The 21,842-nt window shown below is 41.7% G+C and overlaps 1 protein-coding gene across 1 annotated transcript in view; it reads right to left on the reverse strand.

The window, feature by feature from the left end:
* LOC124777370 (dehydrogenase/reductase SDR family member 11-like) overlaps nucleotides 1-21,842 on the reverse strand; it is a 47,489-nt gene that overhangs the window by 12,177 nt on the left and 13,470 nt on the right. Inside the window, exons 3-4 of the mRNA XM_047252753.1 lie at nucleotides 14,950-15,079; nucleotides 5,241-5,370 (exon numbers count right to left, since the gene is read on the reverse strand). Coding sequence (XP_047108709.1) covers nucleotides 5,241-5,370; nucleotides 14,950-15,079 — 260 coding nt within the window. The remainder of the gene's footprint in view (nucleotides 1-5,240; nucleotides 5,371-14,949; nucleotides 15,080-21,842) is intronic.

Here is a 21,842-nt window from a genome sequence, read left to right on the forward strand (position 1 = left end):
GAGACAGCGTTAGTGATCAGGCGCATTCGACCGGAATCTCGATGACGAGCGGGCCTGCCTCACGTTCTCATGCAGTCCTACATGGGGCCATTGTCACTCCCGATTTTCCCACTAACCTGGATATCGCACAATCCGACAAGCTGTCGAAATGGAGAGCCACAATGAGGCCCCTTTCAAAATCTGTCAGGTGCCGCTAACGCTGTCTCTTTATACGTCCTAACAGGCCTGGTAACAACACGAAACATGAACACGCTACTGCATCCTAGTGGCTATCTACCAGTCACAGGGAATTGCAACCCTTAATCATTTACATACCGCCGACGGCGTGTACGCACACGAACTTATGTTTACATCCGACAGTGTCTTCTGGATACTTAACATTTTTTTTATTTTTTTGGGCAGGAAGTACACATTGCAATTTGGAAAATCCCATGTAGTTCACGCTTAAGTGTTTGGCGGATGGCCCACACAACCCCATACACAATATTTCTCTAGTATTCCACCGTCTAAAATCACGTGGGGGGAGCGAAGATCTAAATCTTTCCGCGCGAACTCAGATTTCTCTTATTTTATTATTATGATCATCTCTCCCTATGTCGGTGCGAATCAACAAAATTTTCCACCCATTTCGAGAATAAAGCTGGGGACTGGGATTACGTGAAAAGATCTGGCCGCAAAGAAAACAATTTGGTCTCAGTGATTACCACACCAAACCGCTTATCACATTCGTGACACTCTCTCCGCTTTTTCGCGACGGTACAAAACGAGCTGCCCTCTTTGAACTTTTTCGATGTCTCCGCTAACCCTGTGAAGCAAGGATCCCGCAGCGGTACTCGAGAACAGGACGCTATACGTATTTTGTTGATAAATCACAGTCACTGGTTGGCTTCCCACACAACAATTTTTTAATGGTACCCATTTAAGTTGTTCGTAACTGTAATCCCTAGATATTTTAGTTGAACGGAGAATATTTAAATTTGTGTAATTTATCGAGTAAATTTAACTGACTTTTTTTAGCAGTGATTTGGAGGACCTCACACTGTCTGTTGATTTGTGGTCAACTGCCACTTTTCCCAGTTAATTGTTTATAAAGATTAAGAATAGGGCTTAAGACGCTTCTTTAACTGACCACAGATATCACTCCGATCACCGAGCGAGGTGGCGCAGTGGTTAGCACACTGGACTCGCATTCGGGCGGACGACGGTTCAATCCCGTCTCCAGCCATCCTGATTTAGGTTTTCCGTGATTTCCCTAAATCGTTTCAGGCAAATGCCGGGATGGTTCCTTTGAAAGGGCACGGCCGATTTCCTTCCCACTCCTTCCCTAACCCGAGCTTGCGCTCCGTCTCTAATGACCTCGTTGTCGACGGGACGTTAAACACTAACCACCACCACCACCATCACTCCGATCTTTATGACAGGAAATCACGAATTTACTCGCGTAACTGAGATGATAGTGCATAGGCCTGAATTTTGGCAGAAGTCGCTTAGGAGGAACTGTTTCAAAAACCTTTTGGAAATCTAGAAATATGGACTGACTAGAGATCCGTGCCCATGCCGCAGTGAATAAAGAGCCAGATATGTTTCACGAGAACGTTATTTCCTGAATCCGTCCTGGTTATGTGTGAACAGGCGGATTTCTTTGGTAATTTCGTAATGTTTGAACGTTGTATGTTCCAGAATCCTAATACAGATTGATGTCTATAATTCAGAGCGTCTCTTTTTGGCTTGTCATGTTTGTAAACACGGAGAGATAAGTGGTTGCGTAACGATCAAGGTCAACGCTCACACACAGTATCTCTCATGTGGCTGATGCAATAGCTTTCTTAATTATTTTTTTGTTTTGTTTGGTGTATTATTTTTGACAGGGTTTAAGGAAAGGAAAGAATTTATTTAATTTCTATAATAATGGGTAAGGTTTAATTTTTTTACAATTGTCAGCACCTTTAACCCACACTGACACAGATTCAGATTCATTTATTTTACTATGGTTTCTGGTCCTGAGAACTAAAGGCATGAATGACAGGAAATATGATTTACCCATATCTCTATTGTAGACCTCCGCGATGTGAAATGTCCGATAAACGATGACGTCCCTGCTGTTAAAACTTTCTAGCCCTACGGTTACCCATCCGTTACCATGCTGCAGGGTATCATTGTTGCTAAGGGTAAAGTTCAGGACCCCACCACAGAACACTGATGGACCATGCAGGACGACTTGTGCACCTACACAGTTCTCGGTATTAACAGCATGTAATACCGTGGCATATGTCTATAATTCAGCGGATTGCTTTTAGTTTTCTACTTATGTATTGGCAACTTTCCACTCTTCGGGATCTTTTGTCGAGTGAGATGTGGTACATAATTGCTAAAATTGAAGCTATTTCATCAGATAACTCTGATGGGGCCCTAATTGTTATATAACAAGGAACATAGGGTTTCCTTTTATTGAGGGATTTAAGTTGCTCCACTAGGTCGACTCTATCTATTTTCAGATGATGCATATTCGCAGCTGATCTAGATTCGAATTCTGCAATATTTATACATCATTTTTGACTAAAGGATTTCGGAAAACCGTGTTCAGTAGATCCTCTTCAGTGCGCTATCATCGGTAACGTGCAATGAGGGCACTAATCGTACCTTGCACTGGTCTACTTCACATACGGTCAGAACCCCTTTGGATTTTCTGCCAGATTTCGAGACAGTTTCTTTGTGGAATCTATTGAAATCACCTCGCTACTTGACACTAAGTTTCGAGAATCTGTAAACTACAACCAGTCTTAGAGATCATACGTTGTTTTAAATGTAGCTTATTTTTTCGTTGTTCCTGCAGCAGTGTTCCTGACCTTTTTTTCTGTAACTTGGGAAATCTGTTCGGTTTTTATTAATTTACTTGGTATAAGACTCTCAATTTCCGCCATCGCCACTGGTCACAATTTGACGTACGTGGAAGGAATGGTGAGTTTCTCTTAGGAAGACATCAAGCAAATTTTTTTCTGCATTTTTAAAAATATATACAGAGGTCGGACAAAAATATGGTAATACGGGGAGAAATGCATGCCTGTAGATAAATGCAAATGCCACCCAAGCCTGCAGGTGGTGCTGTTGTATTTGATCACGTACGGCACCTGTGAAATGTCCTCATTTCAGTCGTGGTCAGAATAGTGTTCTTTGTAGTTGTGAGTGCATTATGGTGGAGCTATATGAATTCAAACGTGGGCAGATGGTTGGTGCTGGTAAAATGCATACTTCGGTAACCATGGCGTCCGAAATGTTTGGTGTTTTAAGAGGCACCATATCGCAGATTTTTACAGCTCATACAGGGAAAGCGGAAAAACATCATCCGCTAAGTCACACTGCAGATAAAAGTACGTGTTGAGTGATAGTGACATACGGTCATTGAAAAAGACTGTGACGAAAAATAAGAGGTCGACAGCTGCAGAATTGAATGTCGCACTTTCGAACACTGTCAGCACCAAAACAAAACAGCCGCAGAAGCTGGGACCTGCGAGCGAACTGGAATTTCAAAACTACTCATCAGTGACGCAAATATCTGCTACAGGTAAACCTGGTTCCGAGGACGTAAAACCTGGACTATGGAGCACTGGCAGAAATTCACTTGTTTGGAAGAGTCTTGTTGCGCACTGTTTTGAACTTATGGCCTACTTTACGTCTCAAGAGTGAAAGTTGGCAAGGGTTTAGTAATGAATTGGGCAGCCGTATCGTAGTACAACGTGGGATCCATGGATGCTCTGCAAGGTCGCATACTGCCAAAGATTATGTGCTCATTTTGGCTTATGAGTTCGTTCCCCCTCCCCTCCTGTTCAAACAGCTTGTATCGTCCAGGAATGTTTTCGTAAGCGTTAGGATGAATATTATTGGGCCTTTGTCGTCTAGTTTGGAGACGGTGTGTGATCGCTATCCACCTTCATCATCATTGCCTGAGCTTGCCACTGTTTCGCACGAAGCATGATATAAGACTGCCTTGAAAAACACAGAGGACCTGTACGTATCCTTTCCGAGACGACTGGAAGCTGTTTTGAATGCCAGTGGTCATGTGCTTTTAATGTTGCCATACTTGTGTCCACCCCGTGTACTTTGATTTTTTGTGAATTTGCTTGTTGTGGTATTCAGTCTCGCTGCAACGAAGCTCTCAGTATGCTCAGGAATGTTAGGCGCTCGGAGGTCGAGTATGTTATCGCAACCATTTGCACTCGAACTGGATACCTGATTGCTGAAAATATTTTTCAGTGTTTTGGGACGCTTTCTGCCTATCATCGACTTTAAACATGTATTTTCGCCAACACATCGAGGGCATATTGAAGTCTCCACCTACTATAATTGTAGGAAGCGGGTACATCTTCGAAACGAGACTCAATTTATCTCGAACCTTCCAGCAAGTATACTATCTGAATCGCATTGACGGTAAAATGAACTAATTATTAATTTATTTATTTATACTATTATAACAACTGGAAGAAAGTACTTGTTTTAGTTCCACTCTGGAAAATTGCTCCTAACAGCCCAAACGCTCCGCTACCAACTGAATTTCAAATTGGTTCATATGGCTCTGAGCACTATTGGACTTAACTGCTGTGGTCATTAGTCACCTAGAACTTAGAACTACTTAAACCTAACTAACCTAAAGACATCACACACATCCATGCCCCAGGCAGGATTCGAACCTGCGACCGTAGCGGTCGCGCGGTTCCAGACTGTAGCGCCTAGAACCGCTCGGCCACTCCGGCCGGCCAACTGAATTTAATCTATCTTGTCTGTACATAGTTAGGTTCTCTGCTTCAACTTATCTCCTGCTACAGCTAACCTTCAGTACCGCTACCTTAAAGATTTCTGCTTCAGTGCTCTGCTTCTTTCGCAACAGAGCTACGATTATTCTCAACTAAAATGCCGATGCTAGCTATACCTTCGCACTTTGACCTGCTCCCTTCTTTGAACTGCCCGTCAACATTATTGTCCAGTGTTTCTTTAGAAATACCTCGGCAACATCACCAAGTTTTCAATAAACAAGTGTGGATATGTTTAAATAGTTGACATTACTCAAGAACTTTTGCGTAGAGTAAAATCTGACACTCCGAGAAAAAATTATTTGCCAGCTAATTCCGATCGTCCTTCATAGTCTCGACTGCATCAAAAATTTGTGGTGCTAAGTAACTTTCCATGTACATAACATTATACGCTCAGATATCACTGTCGCCAGCTGTTTGGGACTGTGGACTCACCCCAACGCGGATCTTGCTCTTCTTGGCGACCAGGTCCTTCCGCAGGCCTTCGAGAAGCGTCTTGACGGCGTGCTTGCTCGCCGTGTACATCGCTGCGAAGCTGCTAACTGGCGGCACGTGTCCCACTACGCTGTGTACACAAAGAGAAGACAGGAAAACTTATTCACTGACATTTAGCGTTCAATGACCATGGAAGCGAACGAAAATCAACATTATACGGGAAACACTTTTCTGGCGCTCTGTTAAATCTGTACGATCGATATATACTTGCCTCACACGACATTTTGTCCGTTTTCGCGACATTCAGTTGTCACCAGACCATGGCCTAATAAGCTGAAAGCCATTTAAGCATAGAAGTAATATTTTGCATAACATCACAAAAGTCTTTCCTGTTTAATGTTGTTGTCTGTCATGTTCTATCAAGCATCGACGGAAAATTCAGTTAATGTAATAAAACGCCGTCATGTGTTCGTCGGACAAGTAGGTGAGTAAACAATACATTGTAACAGACGATTGTGGTCAGCATTTTCACGGGAGTTGTACATCAGATATCATTTGACAAAAAGCTAAACATTTGCTTGTAACAACGTATGTTCACACATGCAGTACACATAGTCATATTTCTCGAAACACAAGTTCCTGTGCTATCGTAGGCTCGTCCATTTTACGTTCTACAAAAGCAAATAAGGCATTTCGATGGCGTAACTAAAACGAAGCAGGATGAAAGAGTATGCTCGCTTGACGAGGTCGACATGTGGACATGCAGACTTATCTTCACTGAATAAGCTACAATGATATCAAAAGCTGCAGTTACCAGTGCTATTGACATGCGGTTTTCACAGAACGGATTGGTAATCAGGGGCTCGTATTGTTAGCCAATTAACAGACCGCAATGGTACTTAGACAGTATATTTTTATGCAAACATACACTTTTCTAAATGGAACGATGCCTATTGACATTAAAAAACTAAAACTAGAATAAATTAGAATGTCAGTGGTATTTGTTGCAGAATTCTAGTATGAGTCTTTTGCGTGGTATCGTATTTCGAAAAGTTTCCACACCGACATATGTACAATACATGCGGTAGCATACATTAAAGAATAAAGCAAGTGCACAGACAAGTTATGTGAATTTTGACTAGTAACAATACAACTGACCTTCACATGTTGTGTTCAAAACGTTCGCCGGTATTGACCAAACACGCTTCCAGTCTGGAATGGAGATGTCCGAGCAGGTTGCAGTAACGCGTGTTGCATAGCATCGGGTGTAGTTGGTACGTCCTTGCAGACAGCGTCCTTCAACTTACTCCCACAGAAAAAAATCGACAGCGTCAAATCCGGAGAACGGGCCGGCCAAGGTATAGGTCCTCTGCGTCTATTCCAACGATTTGGAAATAGTTCGTGAACATATGCTGTAGTGCTTCGTGCACTACAGGCTTGAGAGCCATTATGTTGGTACAACTTGTTCCTCGTGGTCTGCAAATGAAAGTATTCTAGCAACCGTGGAAAATGGTCTGTTTGGAAGCTGCGATACTTGTGTCCGTTCAATTTTCGGACTATAAAAAACGGGCCTTTGACCTGATGGTTCGCTATCCCACACCACACGTTTACATTCCATGGACGCTGACGTTCCACCTGACGAAGCGAGTAGGGGTTGTTAACAGTCCAATAGTGCATGTTTCGGCAGTTCATATGTCCAAGACTAGTGAATGTGGCTTCGTCACCAAACAAGATACGTGATACATATGAAGTATTCTGTCTAAATGCCCATCCACAGAAGTTAAGACGATTCTCATAATTGCTTCCACGTCGATGGCGAATGCATACGACACTTGCTTGACACATGCCACTTCCTCGTGCGATTGCACGGGAGGTAACGTGTGGATAAACTGCAATACTGCAATAGCAGCAAGAACATCAATGTCCTCCTCTTCTATCGTCACTTGTTTCCTTCTGGTACGTTGTCAAGGTGTTACACTATCACTTTGACGTAAGCGGTTGAGGAGGCTGATAAATAATTGGCGAGATGGTTGACGTGTCTTGGGTGCGGCATCTTGCCACATACACCGTACAACAACGAAATGCTTTGTTCCTGCACTCTCCATAGACCGACTTTTTCTGTACTGGTAAATCCCATCGTCCACTCACGACTACCATTTGGACTGTCATACACTGCCTAGCAAGTCGCAGTGCACTCAAGGAACACACAAGCACACTATAAGCAAACATAACAACGCCGTACCTAGCAAATACGTCGGTCGAATGGCACAAACAAGTGTCGGAGTAGAAACTTTTCGCAATACGATATCTAATAAACGACCCGCACTAGAATCCTGTAACAAACACCACCGACATTCTGATTTACCCTACTTTTAGATTATTAATGTCAACAGGCATCGTTCCATTTTAAAAAGTGTATGTTTGCACGAGAAATACACTTTCTAAGTATTATTTGATCTGTTTATGGGCTAACAATGCAAGACACCGACTACGAACCCACTGTGTGAAAACCTCTCAGTGGCCGTGCGGTTCTAGGCGCTACAGTCTGGAGCCGAGCGACCGCTACGGTCGCAGGTTCGAATCCTGCCTCGGGCATGGATGTGTGTGATGTCCTTAGGTTAGTTAGGTTTAATTAGTTCTAAGTTCTAGGCGACTGATGACCTCAGAAGTTAAGTCGCATAGTGCTCAGAGCCATTTGAACCACTTGCAAAACCGCATAGCAATTGCACTTTCCATTTGCGCAATATTTGCGGTGTCAGTTGTAAGTGATTTACCCAGTATGTTTCAAGTAGCTATTAAGTTTTAACTAAATTATATGTCATTTGTGACGTTTGTAAAACACTCCAAAGAAGTTCTGTGAGCTCCTGTCGGGTGCCCAGATGTGTGTGGGGCCTTGCGTTGTCATGGAGAAGAAATTCGTTTGCTTTTTGTGGAGAGTAACATGCTGAAGTTGTTTCTTCAGTTTCCTAAGTTGAGGGAGGACGAGTGCGTCAGCCTTATCAACAGACGTCCCGTTAAGCAGCAATGTGTTCAATTGCAGTCCGTCGATCACCTCGAATGGGAGTATACAACACTGCAGGAGCGGCAGCCGTTGATGGTGTCATTTGAGTATTAATCGATTGTACAATAACGTCATACCTTTGCTCTCGAGCTGTTACAAGTGAGATGTGAGCGAACAGCGATGTTGTTAGCTGTATCGCAGCGTTAGGTTACATCTTTGGTGTGCGCGTAGGTGTTAAAGTGAGGAAGCAGTCGTAATGTTATGTTTCAAATGTAAAGTATCAATTTATCGACGTGTTTAAATAAGATGATTATGTAATGTAATTGATCTGAGAAGGAGGAAGTGTAATGGAATCTTTTATTTACGTGAAGAGGAATTATAAGGTAATTTTCTTGAAGTCACTCTTTTATTATTGCAGCGCCATTTTTCACCTGCCTTTCTTTTACAATTTTTAATTGATCATTGAACCAAGTGTGTTCCAAAATTACATCGATTTGCATCTAACGGTGGACTCATTGCACCTCACGAGTGTCTCTGTGTAGATATAGTAATTTGCAGGATTAGCATAGCGTTGCGCAAGACAAAGCAGTACTGCAACGCGTTATCCAGATTTACGAGGAATAGAGGTAAAGAGTAAATTATTATTATTTGCTTTTAAGGCCTCATTGGACCACTTTAGTCAATCGTTTCCTGGTCCTTTTCTTCAGTAAGCGCACGTTTCGTTCTTTCTTAATTGCTCAGTATCTTTTCATTCGTTCTGATTTTTCCTGTCTTTCATCACCTGTAAATACCCTTTTCATTGTGTGTCGTTTGTTTACTTTTGGGTTAAATCTTATTTTCCTGTCTTTGAGTTTCTTGAAATTTTCGGTCTAGTTCTTCCATATCCTCTTTAATTTCCTTGATCCATCCTACTTGTTGCATCAGATTCCACAGTTTCTGCATAATTTTTCTTGCTAATCTGGTTTCTGGCGTCCTCATTATGTGGCCAAAGAAAGAAATCCTCTTTTTGCGAATAGTATCTCTGATGGGCAACAGTTCCCTGTACACTACTTCATTCGGCACTATCCGCCATTGTCCTTCCTTCTGGTATTTTTTATTTACCCATGTTCTAGCTATTCTTCTGTCTGCTGTTAGTATTTTGTCGACTCTGTTTCTCTGAGTGACTTTAAAAAGAGTCACGCTTGCGTATATTACCTCTGTCTGAAACACCGTCTTGTAGTGTTTCAATTTTGTTTGAATTGATAGACATTTCTTATTGTATGCAGACCATATTAGTTTTTGAGCTTTTATCATTTTATTGGTTCTCTCTTGCAAAGCAGGTTTTTCATCCGACTTGTATGCTAAAATCTCTCCAAGGTATTTAAACTGCTTCACTATTTTAATTTTTCTGTTCTCTACTGTTACGTGGTGTATTACTAGAGGATCTGTTACCATCATCTCGGTCTTTTCGAAAGATATCTGGAGTCCTACTTTTGGCGCTACATTTTGCAGGCTCATTATTTGATTTCTAACTTCTTGTACATTATTAGCTAGTAATGCTAAGTCATCTGCGAATCCCAAACAATTTAGGTTTATATCATCTTTCTTGGTTTCAACTGTTATGCTTTTAGGATTCTCTTTGTACCATTCTCTCATCAAGTATTCAAGAGCACAGCTGAAGAGCAGTGGTGATAGACCATCTCCTTGACTTAACCCTGTTTTACTCGTAAATTCCTCAGATAGTTCTCCTCTGAATTTTACTTTGGACTTGGTGTTTGTAAGGGTTAATTTTACATTTTTATTAATTTGGGATGAAGTCCAAAATTTCTTAACGTGTCCAGCATAGAAGATCTGTGGATGCAATTATAAGCTTTTTTGAAGTCTACAAAGGTTATGACTAGTTGCTTCTGTCTCCTTTTGTAGGCATCCATTGTTAATTTTAATGTGATGATCTGTTCTGGGCGGCTTCTCCAGGGCTCCTCCTTGATATTCTCCTAGCTCCTTTTCAATTTGATCTTTACAGCGATTGTAGAGAATTCTTGACAATATTTTATATGTGCAATCCAATAGGGAAATCCCTCTGCAGTTGTTCGGATTTTATTTTTTCCTTTTTTGTGTAATTGGTGTATGATAGCTATAGTTCAATGTTCTGGTAGCTCTTCTCCGATCCAGATTTTAACTATTCATTGATCTAATGATATCTTCACGGGTTCTGCTGCGTATTTCCAGAGTTCTGCAAATGTTTGACCTTCTCCACTTGCTTTGCAGTTATTGAGCTCTTTCAAAGCTTTGCAGACTTTCTGAATTGTCGGTGGGTTTATATTTTCTGGTGGGGTTTTTATTGAAGCTTCTGTGTTTATTTCAAGATGCTCAGAAGGAACCTCGCAATTTAGTAGTTCGTTAAATGTTTCTGCTAAAATTTCTGAATTTCCTTTATCACTATGGGCCATCTTATTCTTTTTATCTTTTAGCATTGGTGTTGGGGGTTATATCTTTGGTGTTGTCTGCTAAATATTTTGTAATAACCTCGTGAGTTTCTTTTCTTACTATTTGTTTCTATCATAGAAAGTATATCGTTTTTTTTAATATTGACGTTTAACTCTCCTTAAGACAAAATATTTTGATTTTTTAAATTCAATCAGGGCCAAATTATGTCATTCAGAGACAATTGAATATTTCTGTGTTGTATACCAGTTTTAGTTCTGGGATCTGGGACCAGTTTTCCAAAACTAATTATTGTAGGTTTTATGTCAAAGTTCATTATTCAGGCAGTATATATTGTTCAAAATACTTGCAGTTAGATTATTCAATTTATCAGTATCAAAGGCATGCCTTCTCATTATGGCAGTTCACTTTAAGTACTTCTGCACAGCTATTATTATTCAAAATAGAGTACGTCTGTGATATTATTATTATTATTTAAAGAGAACTTTCACCCTGTACGGCCGTCCGGCATGCGTGTTATAGGATAGTATTGCGCTGTCGTGTTGCGATGATGACAGACGCCTCGCCCAAAAGACCCACCGTGCTTTTGTTCACTGATAGGTCTCCGTAGACATTCTGTAAGGCCTATGAATATCTGCGATGATGATGATGTTTGGTTTGTGGGGCACTCAACTGCGCGGTCATCAGTGCCCGTACAAAGTCCCAAATTTTACACAGTCAATTCTCTTTTCGCAATCCAGTATAGTCACTCTCACAAATGATGATGATGATAATGAAATGATGAGGACAAAACAAACGCCGCGTCCCCGGGCAGAGAAAATCCCCAACCCGGCCGGGAATCCAACCCGGTATCCAGAGGTAGCAACGCTAGGCCCTAGACCAAGTGCTGCGGACGATATCTGCGATGCTCTGGTGCTCCACCGAAAGAAACTCAGTCATAGCTCTCTGCTTGGCACGCGCCTCTGTTAGCGGCACCATTTTAAACGTTGTGTATAGCTTCGCCTCCTAGGGAAACTTCATGAAACTATAGGAAAATTCCACACGACGTCTCAAAACAGATTCCAAATTTTTTCAACCGTAGTTGGCCGAGAAAAAAATGTGTTGCATTACTTATTGAACACGTCACGTATAATTTGTTGAAAGCTGCAAAGGGTCTTCAAAATAAAATTGTGAACAAGTGCCAGCACATACAACGATGACTCAAAAAATATTTCTACTTTTAATACTTATGTAACTATGAAGACCCAGAAAAAAGAAAGGAAGGTAAGAGTTTCACATGCCGACGACATCGAGGTCACGACAGAGGGAGCATAAGCTCGGCCTGTTTCAGGGATGTGGAAGAAATCGGCTTTGCCCTTTCAAAAGGATCACCCCGGGATTTTCCTGGAGCTATTGAGGCCAAGAGTCGTAGCACTAAAATAGTAAGCTCAAAAGGATGCGTCTAAAATCAGCAAACAACACTCTCAAACGCTTCAAGTAAGACGTATTAGCAGATTAATCGGCAGCAATCTGTGAAGGATCATGTGCTAAATACCAAAATTAAAACCTGGTCAAATGAAACAAAGTCATATCGATTTCTTATGAAGCAAACAGTTACATTGAACGGAGTTCTGTATAAAAATGGACAAGAATGCAGAGACGGATGAGTCTACTAAAGGAAATGGCCATAATTGAAATGAAAAATGAAGAGGGGAACATAAAGGAGGATATGAAGCAATGTAGCACCTTATCGTAACTCTTGCTAACTTTTAGACCGAAGGCGCAATGCAGGAAGTGAAACCAGTATTCACAGCAGATACAAAAGTAATAGGAAGACAAATGTCAACGGGGACGTTTCCATTTTAAATTATTTTTCTCTCCGGAGGTGAGGAAGAATTAGTAAACTTGTTGAACGGAATCGATAGGCTGCCTATCTGTTATTCCCAGGTCCACGAATACACAAGAGTCATCGTAAGCTACTCACTCACACACAAATAATGTCGTTTCAGTAAGTTCTAAGAATGGAACCATGATTGCTGATCCTGGAAATATCTGAAGTGGCAGTAGTATCCATGTTCTCATTGTGTCTTTTTTCCCTTGAAGAAATGTATTGCACATGCTGTACTGTCTTACAAATTTATTTATTCACAATCGGTTTCGATCATTGATCATCTTCACAGTGGAGAAATATTGTGACAACTTCACACGTCATACGTGCTATTTAACCACAAAAGATGCCAAAACCTCAGTAAAAGATACCGACGTGAAGGACCTTTTTCTGATGTTTGAAAGTCAGGTGTAGCCTCTTTTCTGGTTAAATAGAATATATGACGTGCAGTTGTCACAATATTTTTCCACTGTGAAGATGACCAGTGATCGAAACAGGTTATGAATAAATATATTTTTAATACAAAACAGCGTGTACCACGCATTTCTCCAAGGATATCGATGCTGTTGACAGTCGCCCGAAACCTTTTTTTGATATTCCTTTTTTGTCTACCTACATTTCTGTCATAGTGAACTCCAAGTTTAAACTAACTATTCATCCTTCGTACATCGTTTCTGAGTTTGCGCTACGATGACTCGTACTCTTTACGAGACTTTAATAGGTGAATAGTACATTTAATGTTATGGTTCAAATGGTTCTGAGTACTATACGACTTAACTTCTGAGGTCATCAGTCGCCTACAACTTAGAACTAATTAAACCTAACTAACCTAAGGACATCACACACATCCTTGTCCGAGGCAGGATTCGAACCTGCGACCGTAGCGGTCGCTCGGTTGGTATATCGCCAAGAACCGCACGGGCACTCCGGCTGGTTTTTAATGTTATATTTTACTCTTATGACGGCGACGTGGAATAGGAAAGAAGGAAGAGAATGGTGCATTGTGTCTCGGCATAGTCTGTTTCATGAAATTCTGAGGGTGAGGTCAATATTAAAAGCATGCAGAAGAATGTTGGACTCCCGAGAAGAACACGTCAAGTGCCACAGCCTAATTTCCTAGAAACGTTGCTCGGTGAAACAGGAACAAAATAAGCAAACACGTGTCTCGGGTTATCTGCAGATATTCTACCGTTTCGGGAAAAGCGATCGTCAAAGTTGTCGATGTAATTTGAATGGCTTTTAGCGCGCGACTGGTGGCATCGCGGCTTCTCACTTTTGCGTCCCGTTATTGAAACTCGATCATTGTTTTTATTTATTTTATTTGTCTTTATTTTGGTTTTTTCACTTATCCACCCATACCTGTAGAAGGTCGCTACACGATGTTCCATATCAGAAGGGCGTTATATTAATTGTAAAATTACAACTGGGTTTCACAATAATTGTTCTCCTTTTATTACATAAAACTTCTGTGCATGGTTTTTTCAGGGTTACAATCTTTTTTATTCTCATAGTCTTATATTTCATTCTTATATCAATTCTTATGTTTTATTGTTGTGTTTATTCTTCAGAAAGCTTGGTGCATTCCTCAGATGACAATGAACATAGAAACATTCGAAACATAGAAATTTCGAACATCACGAGGATATCGCAAAGGCAAGGCTGTCACAGTAACATTTCTTCATATGAATCTCACTCGGGAAAGAAACGTCCTTAACACTGCTGAAGATTTCATGCATTGGCAATAATTTCGTGGCAAACCATGCATAACGATCCACTTCTGCGAAAGCTGGCGCTTGCCATCGATTATGAGGTACACTAGAGTAATTTCAACGAAAACAGTTTCAAAAACTTTTTACATTAATTTATTGTTTTCCATTTTAAGTTCATTCTCCAGGCATACATTTAGTACACGAATAACGACAACGTTATTTCAGTATTCCACGGAAAACATTCGTGCGTTAATCTTCAACGGACATGGATAAATAAATGAAAACCAAATCTAAAAATAATAATCGGGTTTCGAACACGAGGCGCAAAAGTGTGAAGCCGCGACGTTGGTCAAAATGCCGTCACTGTGGTTGGAGTGTTGCCCCACAAAAATGCTTCTACATTACACTAAAAACTTTGACCGTCGTTTAATCAGAAACTATCAGATATATAGAGATAACCTGAGAGACATATTCACTGTTTTGACCCCTCTTCCACTGAGCGAAGTTCCTGGGAAATCGGGTTATGGCACTTGCCGTGTTCTCCACGTCGGTAAGACACAGAGTAAGAGGATGACATTACTGGGAATACAAATGAGATTATAATTTCAGATGGACTGTTAAATATGTGTGGTCTTCTGAAGTAGATGAACAGGCTACAGGACAAAAACAGTGGACTGACAAGTAGATAAGAGAACTATTCTTCCATACCTGTTGATGTGGATGACGAACCCGTCGTCGACGCCCCGGCTCAGCATGTCCTGCACGGCCTCCCTGGTGCAGATGCTCAGACCCAGCACGTTCACGTCCAGGATGCGCTTCCAGTCTTCCGTCTTGCCAGCTGTTCAAATAGAAACAAGAGCTTTTCAATAGGGGAACATCGGCAACATACACTTAAACTGATCAGCCAAAAAATTATGACCACTAACCACCGCGACGCTCGATGCCGCCTGGTGGTGTTGCGGGCACGTGATGCGGTAACTAAGGTGTGAAGGTGTGTAAGAGGGGCACACACGGACGGGGAATCACCCCAGCGAAGCTATGGGCTGCCAATGGGGATATTCATCCAGATAAACAACTTTGACAAAGGACAGATTATTATTACACAGAGCCTGTGAACAAATATCTCGAAAACGATGAAACTGGCCGTATGTTCATGTGCTACTGTCGTGAGAAACTGCGGAAAGAGGTGAAAGGACAGTGCAACTACCACTAGGTACTAAATGTTTACACGTCCGTGATTCTTCACAGAACTTGCGGTTCGGAGGCTCGACTAGCCTGTAAGGTAAGATAGATGGTGATCTGTGGTCTCTCTACCGTAAGAGCACAATGCTGATTCACTCAAAAGTGTTTAGGAGCACACCATTCAACGTACATTGTTGCACATTGAGCTCAACAGCAGACCAACGCTACGTATTCACACGTTGACCAAACGATATGGCCGAGCGGTTCTAGGGGCTACAGTCTGGAAACGTGCGACCGCTACGGTCGCAGGTTCGAATACTGCCTCGGGCATGGATGTGTGTGATGTCCTTAGGTTAGTTAGGCTTAAGTAAGTTCTAGGGGACTGATGACCTCAGCAGTTATGACCCATAGTGCTCAGAGCCATTTTTGAACCAAACGATATCGTCAATTACGATCGCATTGGGCACAGGACCATCGTGATTCGACCGCCGATCAATGGAAACCTGTTAGCTGATGTGGTGAATCACATCTCGCTACGCTAGGTCGATAGTCGTCTCCACGAATGACGTCATCGAGCTGAACAGCAGCTCGAAACGTGCAGCGCTTGGCGGACGCAGGCTTGTGAAACCGCTATTATGCTGAGGGAGACATTCTCCTGCGCTTGCATGAGACCCATGGTATTAATCGAAGATACGCTGACAGTTGCGAATCACCTGCGTCCCTTCATGCTTGATGTCATTCCCCGACCACGATGTTAGCTTTCAGGAGTATAATTTTCCGTGTCTCGGAGCCACCACCGTGCTTGCCAGCTGTTGTAGTTTGAGGAGCCTTATCGTGAATTCACATTGATGTCTCGGCGATTAAGTTCGCCCTGATGTAAATCCTGTAGAACCCATAGGGGTCGCAATCGAGCGCCATTATCGCGTACGCGAATTACACTAGCCCTGTCTATGTGTAGACATCTAATGCCTAATATTTCCAGAAATTTACCAACAGACTGTCGGATCCCTGATACGCAGAATCAGTGGTCTATTTTGTTCCAAACACTGACAAAAAAGCTATTATGCAGGTGGTCATAATGTCCTGGCTCATCAGCATACCCTGGTGCGCAAAACTTAAGAACGAAAGTAACTTTCGCATTATGTGTCACTTCCAAGTAACACAGATCGATGCAACTTGGACCATACATATAAGGAACTGCTACAGTATAGTACAGAAGGTAACTGAGATAAATAACCAATGAGACGAACAGAAATGACACTATTATTCAAATACATAAGTTACACTGAAGTCAGGACGATTCATGACGGTCCGCTTGACATTACAAAAGTGACATGGTTTTTAATAGCGTATGTGGTCACCACGGACCGTAATGCATGCTCTGCAACATGCTCAAATGTTGGCCACAGGTCTGGTAAGGAGCTCTTGTGGTAGAGTGTTCCATTCCGATATCAGGGCAGTTGAGAGTCGCTGGATGTTCACTGGCGCATGTGGACGTGCTGCAGTTGCAGTACGTCTTCCCGCCGCAACCGACACCTTCCCAAAGGGACTTAAGTCGGGTGAACGGGCAGACAAGTCAATTTGCTGAATATCATCTCGTTTCAAGAGATCTTCCACCCGCTCCTTAAGATTTGGTCCCTCATTGTAATCCATAAAAATTTGGCACATGCGAATAGGATTCACGCACAGAGAATTCCATACAATCGTGATTACGTATGTAGACAGCTCATCGATTTCTGGTATCTAGGATTTCGACTACCTTTGGCTGTTATCGACATCGATACTGGCAAGATATTGGTCCTACTGACGCGAAAATTTCCAGAATAACTTAATTTCATGTATAAAGTCCAATAACAAATGACAAAAGAAATATTTTTTCGTGTGATATAATTATAAATTAGCAGTTTTCTGATTTTTTACTTTAATTGTACTGTGAAACGTTTCTTCTTGCCAAATTTCATGATTGTACAAGGGGAAGAATACTACAGGTTTTAATGAGTGAATTTGCGGGTATCAAATTATGTGACATAAACGGCCGAATCCTTCGACTGAATTGACTTAGGAGCGTAATATTTTTAAAACATCAAAGGACCATAGACCTCAGTATCTGACATAAAAGTCAGTTTGATGTGTCTCCCAGTTCCTGAGAAAAAGGGGTCTTAACCGATGGATAGACATCCAGACAGTCGGATAGCAAACGAAATTTTTTTTCGTGTGATGTAATTACAAATCAACAATATTTGGAATTTTTCCTTTGGTTATGGTGTGAAACCTTGCTTATTGCCAAATTTCATGGTTCTAGGTCAACGAGAAGTGGCCTGTATGTTTAGACGAATGCTCTGCGAATGTCAAAATGGCGATATAAATGGTTGCTTGTTTTAATTGCATTGATTTAGATGCTTCACTTTTATGCATCAAAAAAGGACACATGCCATAATATATGTATGTATGTATATATTATACTGGGGACCTAGAAACGACGGAGAGGCTTCGTCCCACCATACCCCTCAGTGGTTCACAACCCCACAACAGGCCACAGCAGTCCACCCACCCCACCTCCGCCCCACACCGAACCCAGGGTTATTGTGCGGTTCGGCCCCCAGTGTACTCCCCCTCCCCCCCCCCCCAACCCCTTCCAGGAATGACTCATACCAGACGAGAGTCGAGTGTAACCCCAAATGTTTGCGTGGTACAGTAATTATGGTGTACGCATACGTGGAAACGGTGTTTGCGCAGCAATCGCCAACACAGTGCCACTGAGGTGGAATAAGGGGAACTAGCCCGCATTCGCCAAGGTAGATGGAAAACCGCCTGAAAAACCATCCAGAGGCAGGCCGGCACACCGGACCTCGACAGTAATAAGCTGGGCGGATTCGTGCTGGGGACCCGGCTAGCCGGGCGGGCTACCAAAATGTGTGACATAAATTTCAGCATGACGCGTCTGTCTATTGCTGAGAAAAAGATTTTGAACAGTCTGGCAGACAGACAGGCAGACCGGCAGGAAGGCAGACTGACAGACGGGCAGCAAAGTGATCCTATTAGGATTCCGTTTTTGCCAAATGAGGTATGGAACCCTAAAAATGTATTAGGACTGAGTGCATCCCTAAAGAGACGCATATGGAGAAGTGGCAGTCACAATAATGTTGACTGGCGAGTGTAGTGTGCTCAAATATTTGAATGGCAGTGCGCCTCTGTGACATTATTCCTCCTCACCCCGTAACACCTGGAGCACCAGAATGATCATGTTCGACAGTGGTCCTGATTGTATTACGCAATCCCACATTAAGAGGGTAAGTCCCGAATTACTACTCAGAATATGTTCTCATCCAATAAGAGCAGGTTACCCCATTCCTTGTTGGTCAATTCCCTACGCGCTTGGAAAATTCGCAAACGGCGCCGCCGATGTGCGAGTGTTAACAGAACACAATGTCACGATCGTCAGAGAAAGAGACCACCACCGTGCAGTACCTCAGGGGAGTTCGAGATTGTGTGCCTTTTAAAGTTACGCATATGTAGGCTAGCTAATTGGCCACCCAGTACTGGTACGAGGTAAGATGAATTTCTTGTACGGCTGAACGCTAGCAGCCGAGGTATCAAGAGTGCCATGGCAGTTCCAGCTAGGTGACCGGCATGGCAGAATCCAGGTACAAAGACGAGCAGCGTCGGCAGAAATGGATAAATCAAAAAGCTGGGAATTTTGACTGCTGTTGCTCGGATAGCCTTTCTGCAGCAGGTGCATCAAAAACGGCGGAGTTTCAGACAAGCTGAAAGAAGGCATCTTACAGTTCTCTGAGAATCTTTAATTATGTACTGCCAAGTATTAAAGCAAATCTGAATACATTTGGGATCTCAGAAAAGTGAGGCACATCCAATTACACATTATTTTTCAATCTCTTTAAAACTACAGAAGTTAATATTTCACAGTGACCAAACATTTTCACAATGAACCTCTGAATTAACAACTGTTAACGGCTTAATGCGATTTCAGCAAATATTTCAGACTATAGTATTGCACAATAGCTGTCACCCCAGAAAGCCACTCATCTGTATCTTTTGTATTTATTACTTATGACTTCTTTTATATCTTTTTTATTACACAGATGTTTGTCGAACGTAGTATTCTCCACATTTATATAGCATATGAATGTATCATGAATATCTCATATCTTAACGTACTTGTGTAGTTATTTAATGAACAGTTTACCATTTTGCTGGTAACTTTATTTAAATGTTGCTTGCAAATGCTATCAAAACCTGTGCTAATTTAAGAGTGGTGAATCGCATGTGTTAGTGGATACCACAACTGAAAAGATAACCAGAAGACGCTTCTGTCAAGAATTCATAAATAATTGGTTAAAAAATTAATGACAGTTCTTTGTCATCTAAAGTGAGTACGCTTGCGCAAGAATGATATTTATTTATGAACAAATCTTTATTTCGAAATACTGTGAATGATCTGAGTGTGATTGTATATGTATTAAATTCCTTTATTTAAATATTGATCTAATATAGTTGTTTAGTCCAGTAAATGTTCAAGTTGAATCAAATCACGCTTGTACAGCTTAAGAATGATGTTCAGTATTTTTGGTGAAGATGGCCATCAGCCAATGGAAAAACAGACATTATCAGAAAAGAGGAACAAGATAAACTCCTGTCAAGAAGGCGTAAACTGTTTTATAAATATTTAATGACAATTAATTGGCATTTAATGTGAGCATACTTGTACAAAAATACTAACTAAGTTATCTACCAGCAAACCTTTATGTGTAATTATTGCCATTTAGGTGAATGTGACGAAATATTTAAAAGCTTTTTTTATTTAAATATAATAAATAATATATTATTTTAGTCTGGGAAGTAGTCAGGCTGAGTCAAATCATGCATGTAGAACTTAAGAACGATGTATTTTGGTAGGGATAGCCTTCAGTGCTAAAATGGACAGCAGCAGAACACTAATGGAGTCAAATAGAAACCGGGACTTTTCGAATGAAGAGCTCAAGGGAGCAATTCTGGGCACTTGGATGTTCGTTCTGGAAGGAGGCAGACCTGCTTATGATAATGGGTGATATCTGACCTAGTAGGTGACAGATTTTGGGCGGTGAACGGCGGCTACAGTACTCGCTTGAAGAGACTTTATGTTGTATTTTGAGAGATCTTCTTCCTGCTAACTTTTTCCGCTTGTATTACAGAACTGAGGACAGAGAGTATACGTTTCTACTCGTCATCTCGAGTGTGTTAATTTGTATATCGTCATGTTGAACTATGAACTGTTTTTAGCTAGGGAATATTTCGTGTACTATGATTATGAAATGGACTTAGTTTTCACGTATTTTCGATGACTACTTAAATTTGTGATTTTATCACTATTCTCGTAATGCTTAACATAACTTTACTGCATTTGATAAGGATATTTTCTGTTCTTATTTTAACTGCATATCATAGGAACACTTATTTAAGATGTCCTTCCTCGAATAAACATTATTCGACATAATTCTCTTTTGTTGACGCCAATTACAGACGTTGGAATGGAAACCTTATTACAAAATTATTCATTTAACTTTTATTTTGTACTTGCGTGTATTTTATTAACTCGCAATTTACCCAATGCTTAGATTATTTGACTGATGGATCACAGCTACACGTTACAAAATGCAGCGAATTATCTGCGTCACAAGAAAGCAGACATGCGCTGCTCGAACCTATGACTACATTGACCTGTTATTTTTAAACAGAACGGTGCATAGCCAAAATACCTAAAGTACGAGTAACCGCAGGTAAAGAGGCAATTGGTTTCCCCCTATCGGATGATGTTTAGAAGAGCAACTACACCCGCAGTAACTGTTACGTACCATCGCAACTTGTTGTCCTCTTAACTGTGATCGCAGCTGCACGCCCCGTTTGACGTGGGTCCCTCCTTGCCTGTTACACAATTCAGCGGCCGGCCATCTGCTGCTGTAGTTGACCGTGGACCACTTCCTCTCCTTCAGGCAGCAATGCTTGTTTTCCGGAACGCTCGCCATGCACGTCAAACAATACCGTGAGTAATGCCAATTTCTGGGTAACACTCGTCAGACTTCGTCCATCTTCCAGTTTCCCTACGATTCTTCCACCTGACCGGCCGCGGTGGTCTAGCGGTTCTAGGCGCTCAGTCCGGAACCGCGCGACCGCTACGGTCGCAGGTTCGAATCCTGCCTCGGGCATGGATGTGTGTGATGTCCTTAGGTTAGTTAGGTTTAAGTAGTTCTAAGTTCTAGGGGATTGTTAAGTCCCATAGTGCTCAGAGCCATTCTTCCACCTGATAAGATATCCATAGGATACTGGCTTGTAAGGTCTGCCCAGGAGCAGATACAGACTTAGCTCACAATTTGGCAGTGATGAAGAATAGGCTGAAGTTTAAGACATTAGTCTGGAAGAATCAA

The sequence above is a fragment of the Schistocerca piceifrons genome, chromosome 2, assembly GCF_021461385.2.
Source record: "Schistocerca piceifrons isolate TAMUIC-IGC-003096 chromosome 2, iqSchPice1.1, whole genome shotgun sequence".
NCBI lineage: Eukaryota > Metazoa > Arthropoda > Insecta > Orthoptera > Acrididae > Schistocerca > Schistocerca piceifrons.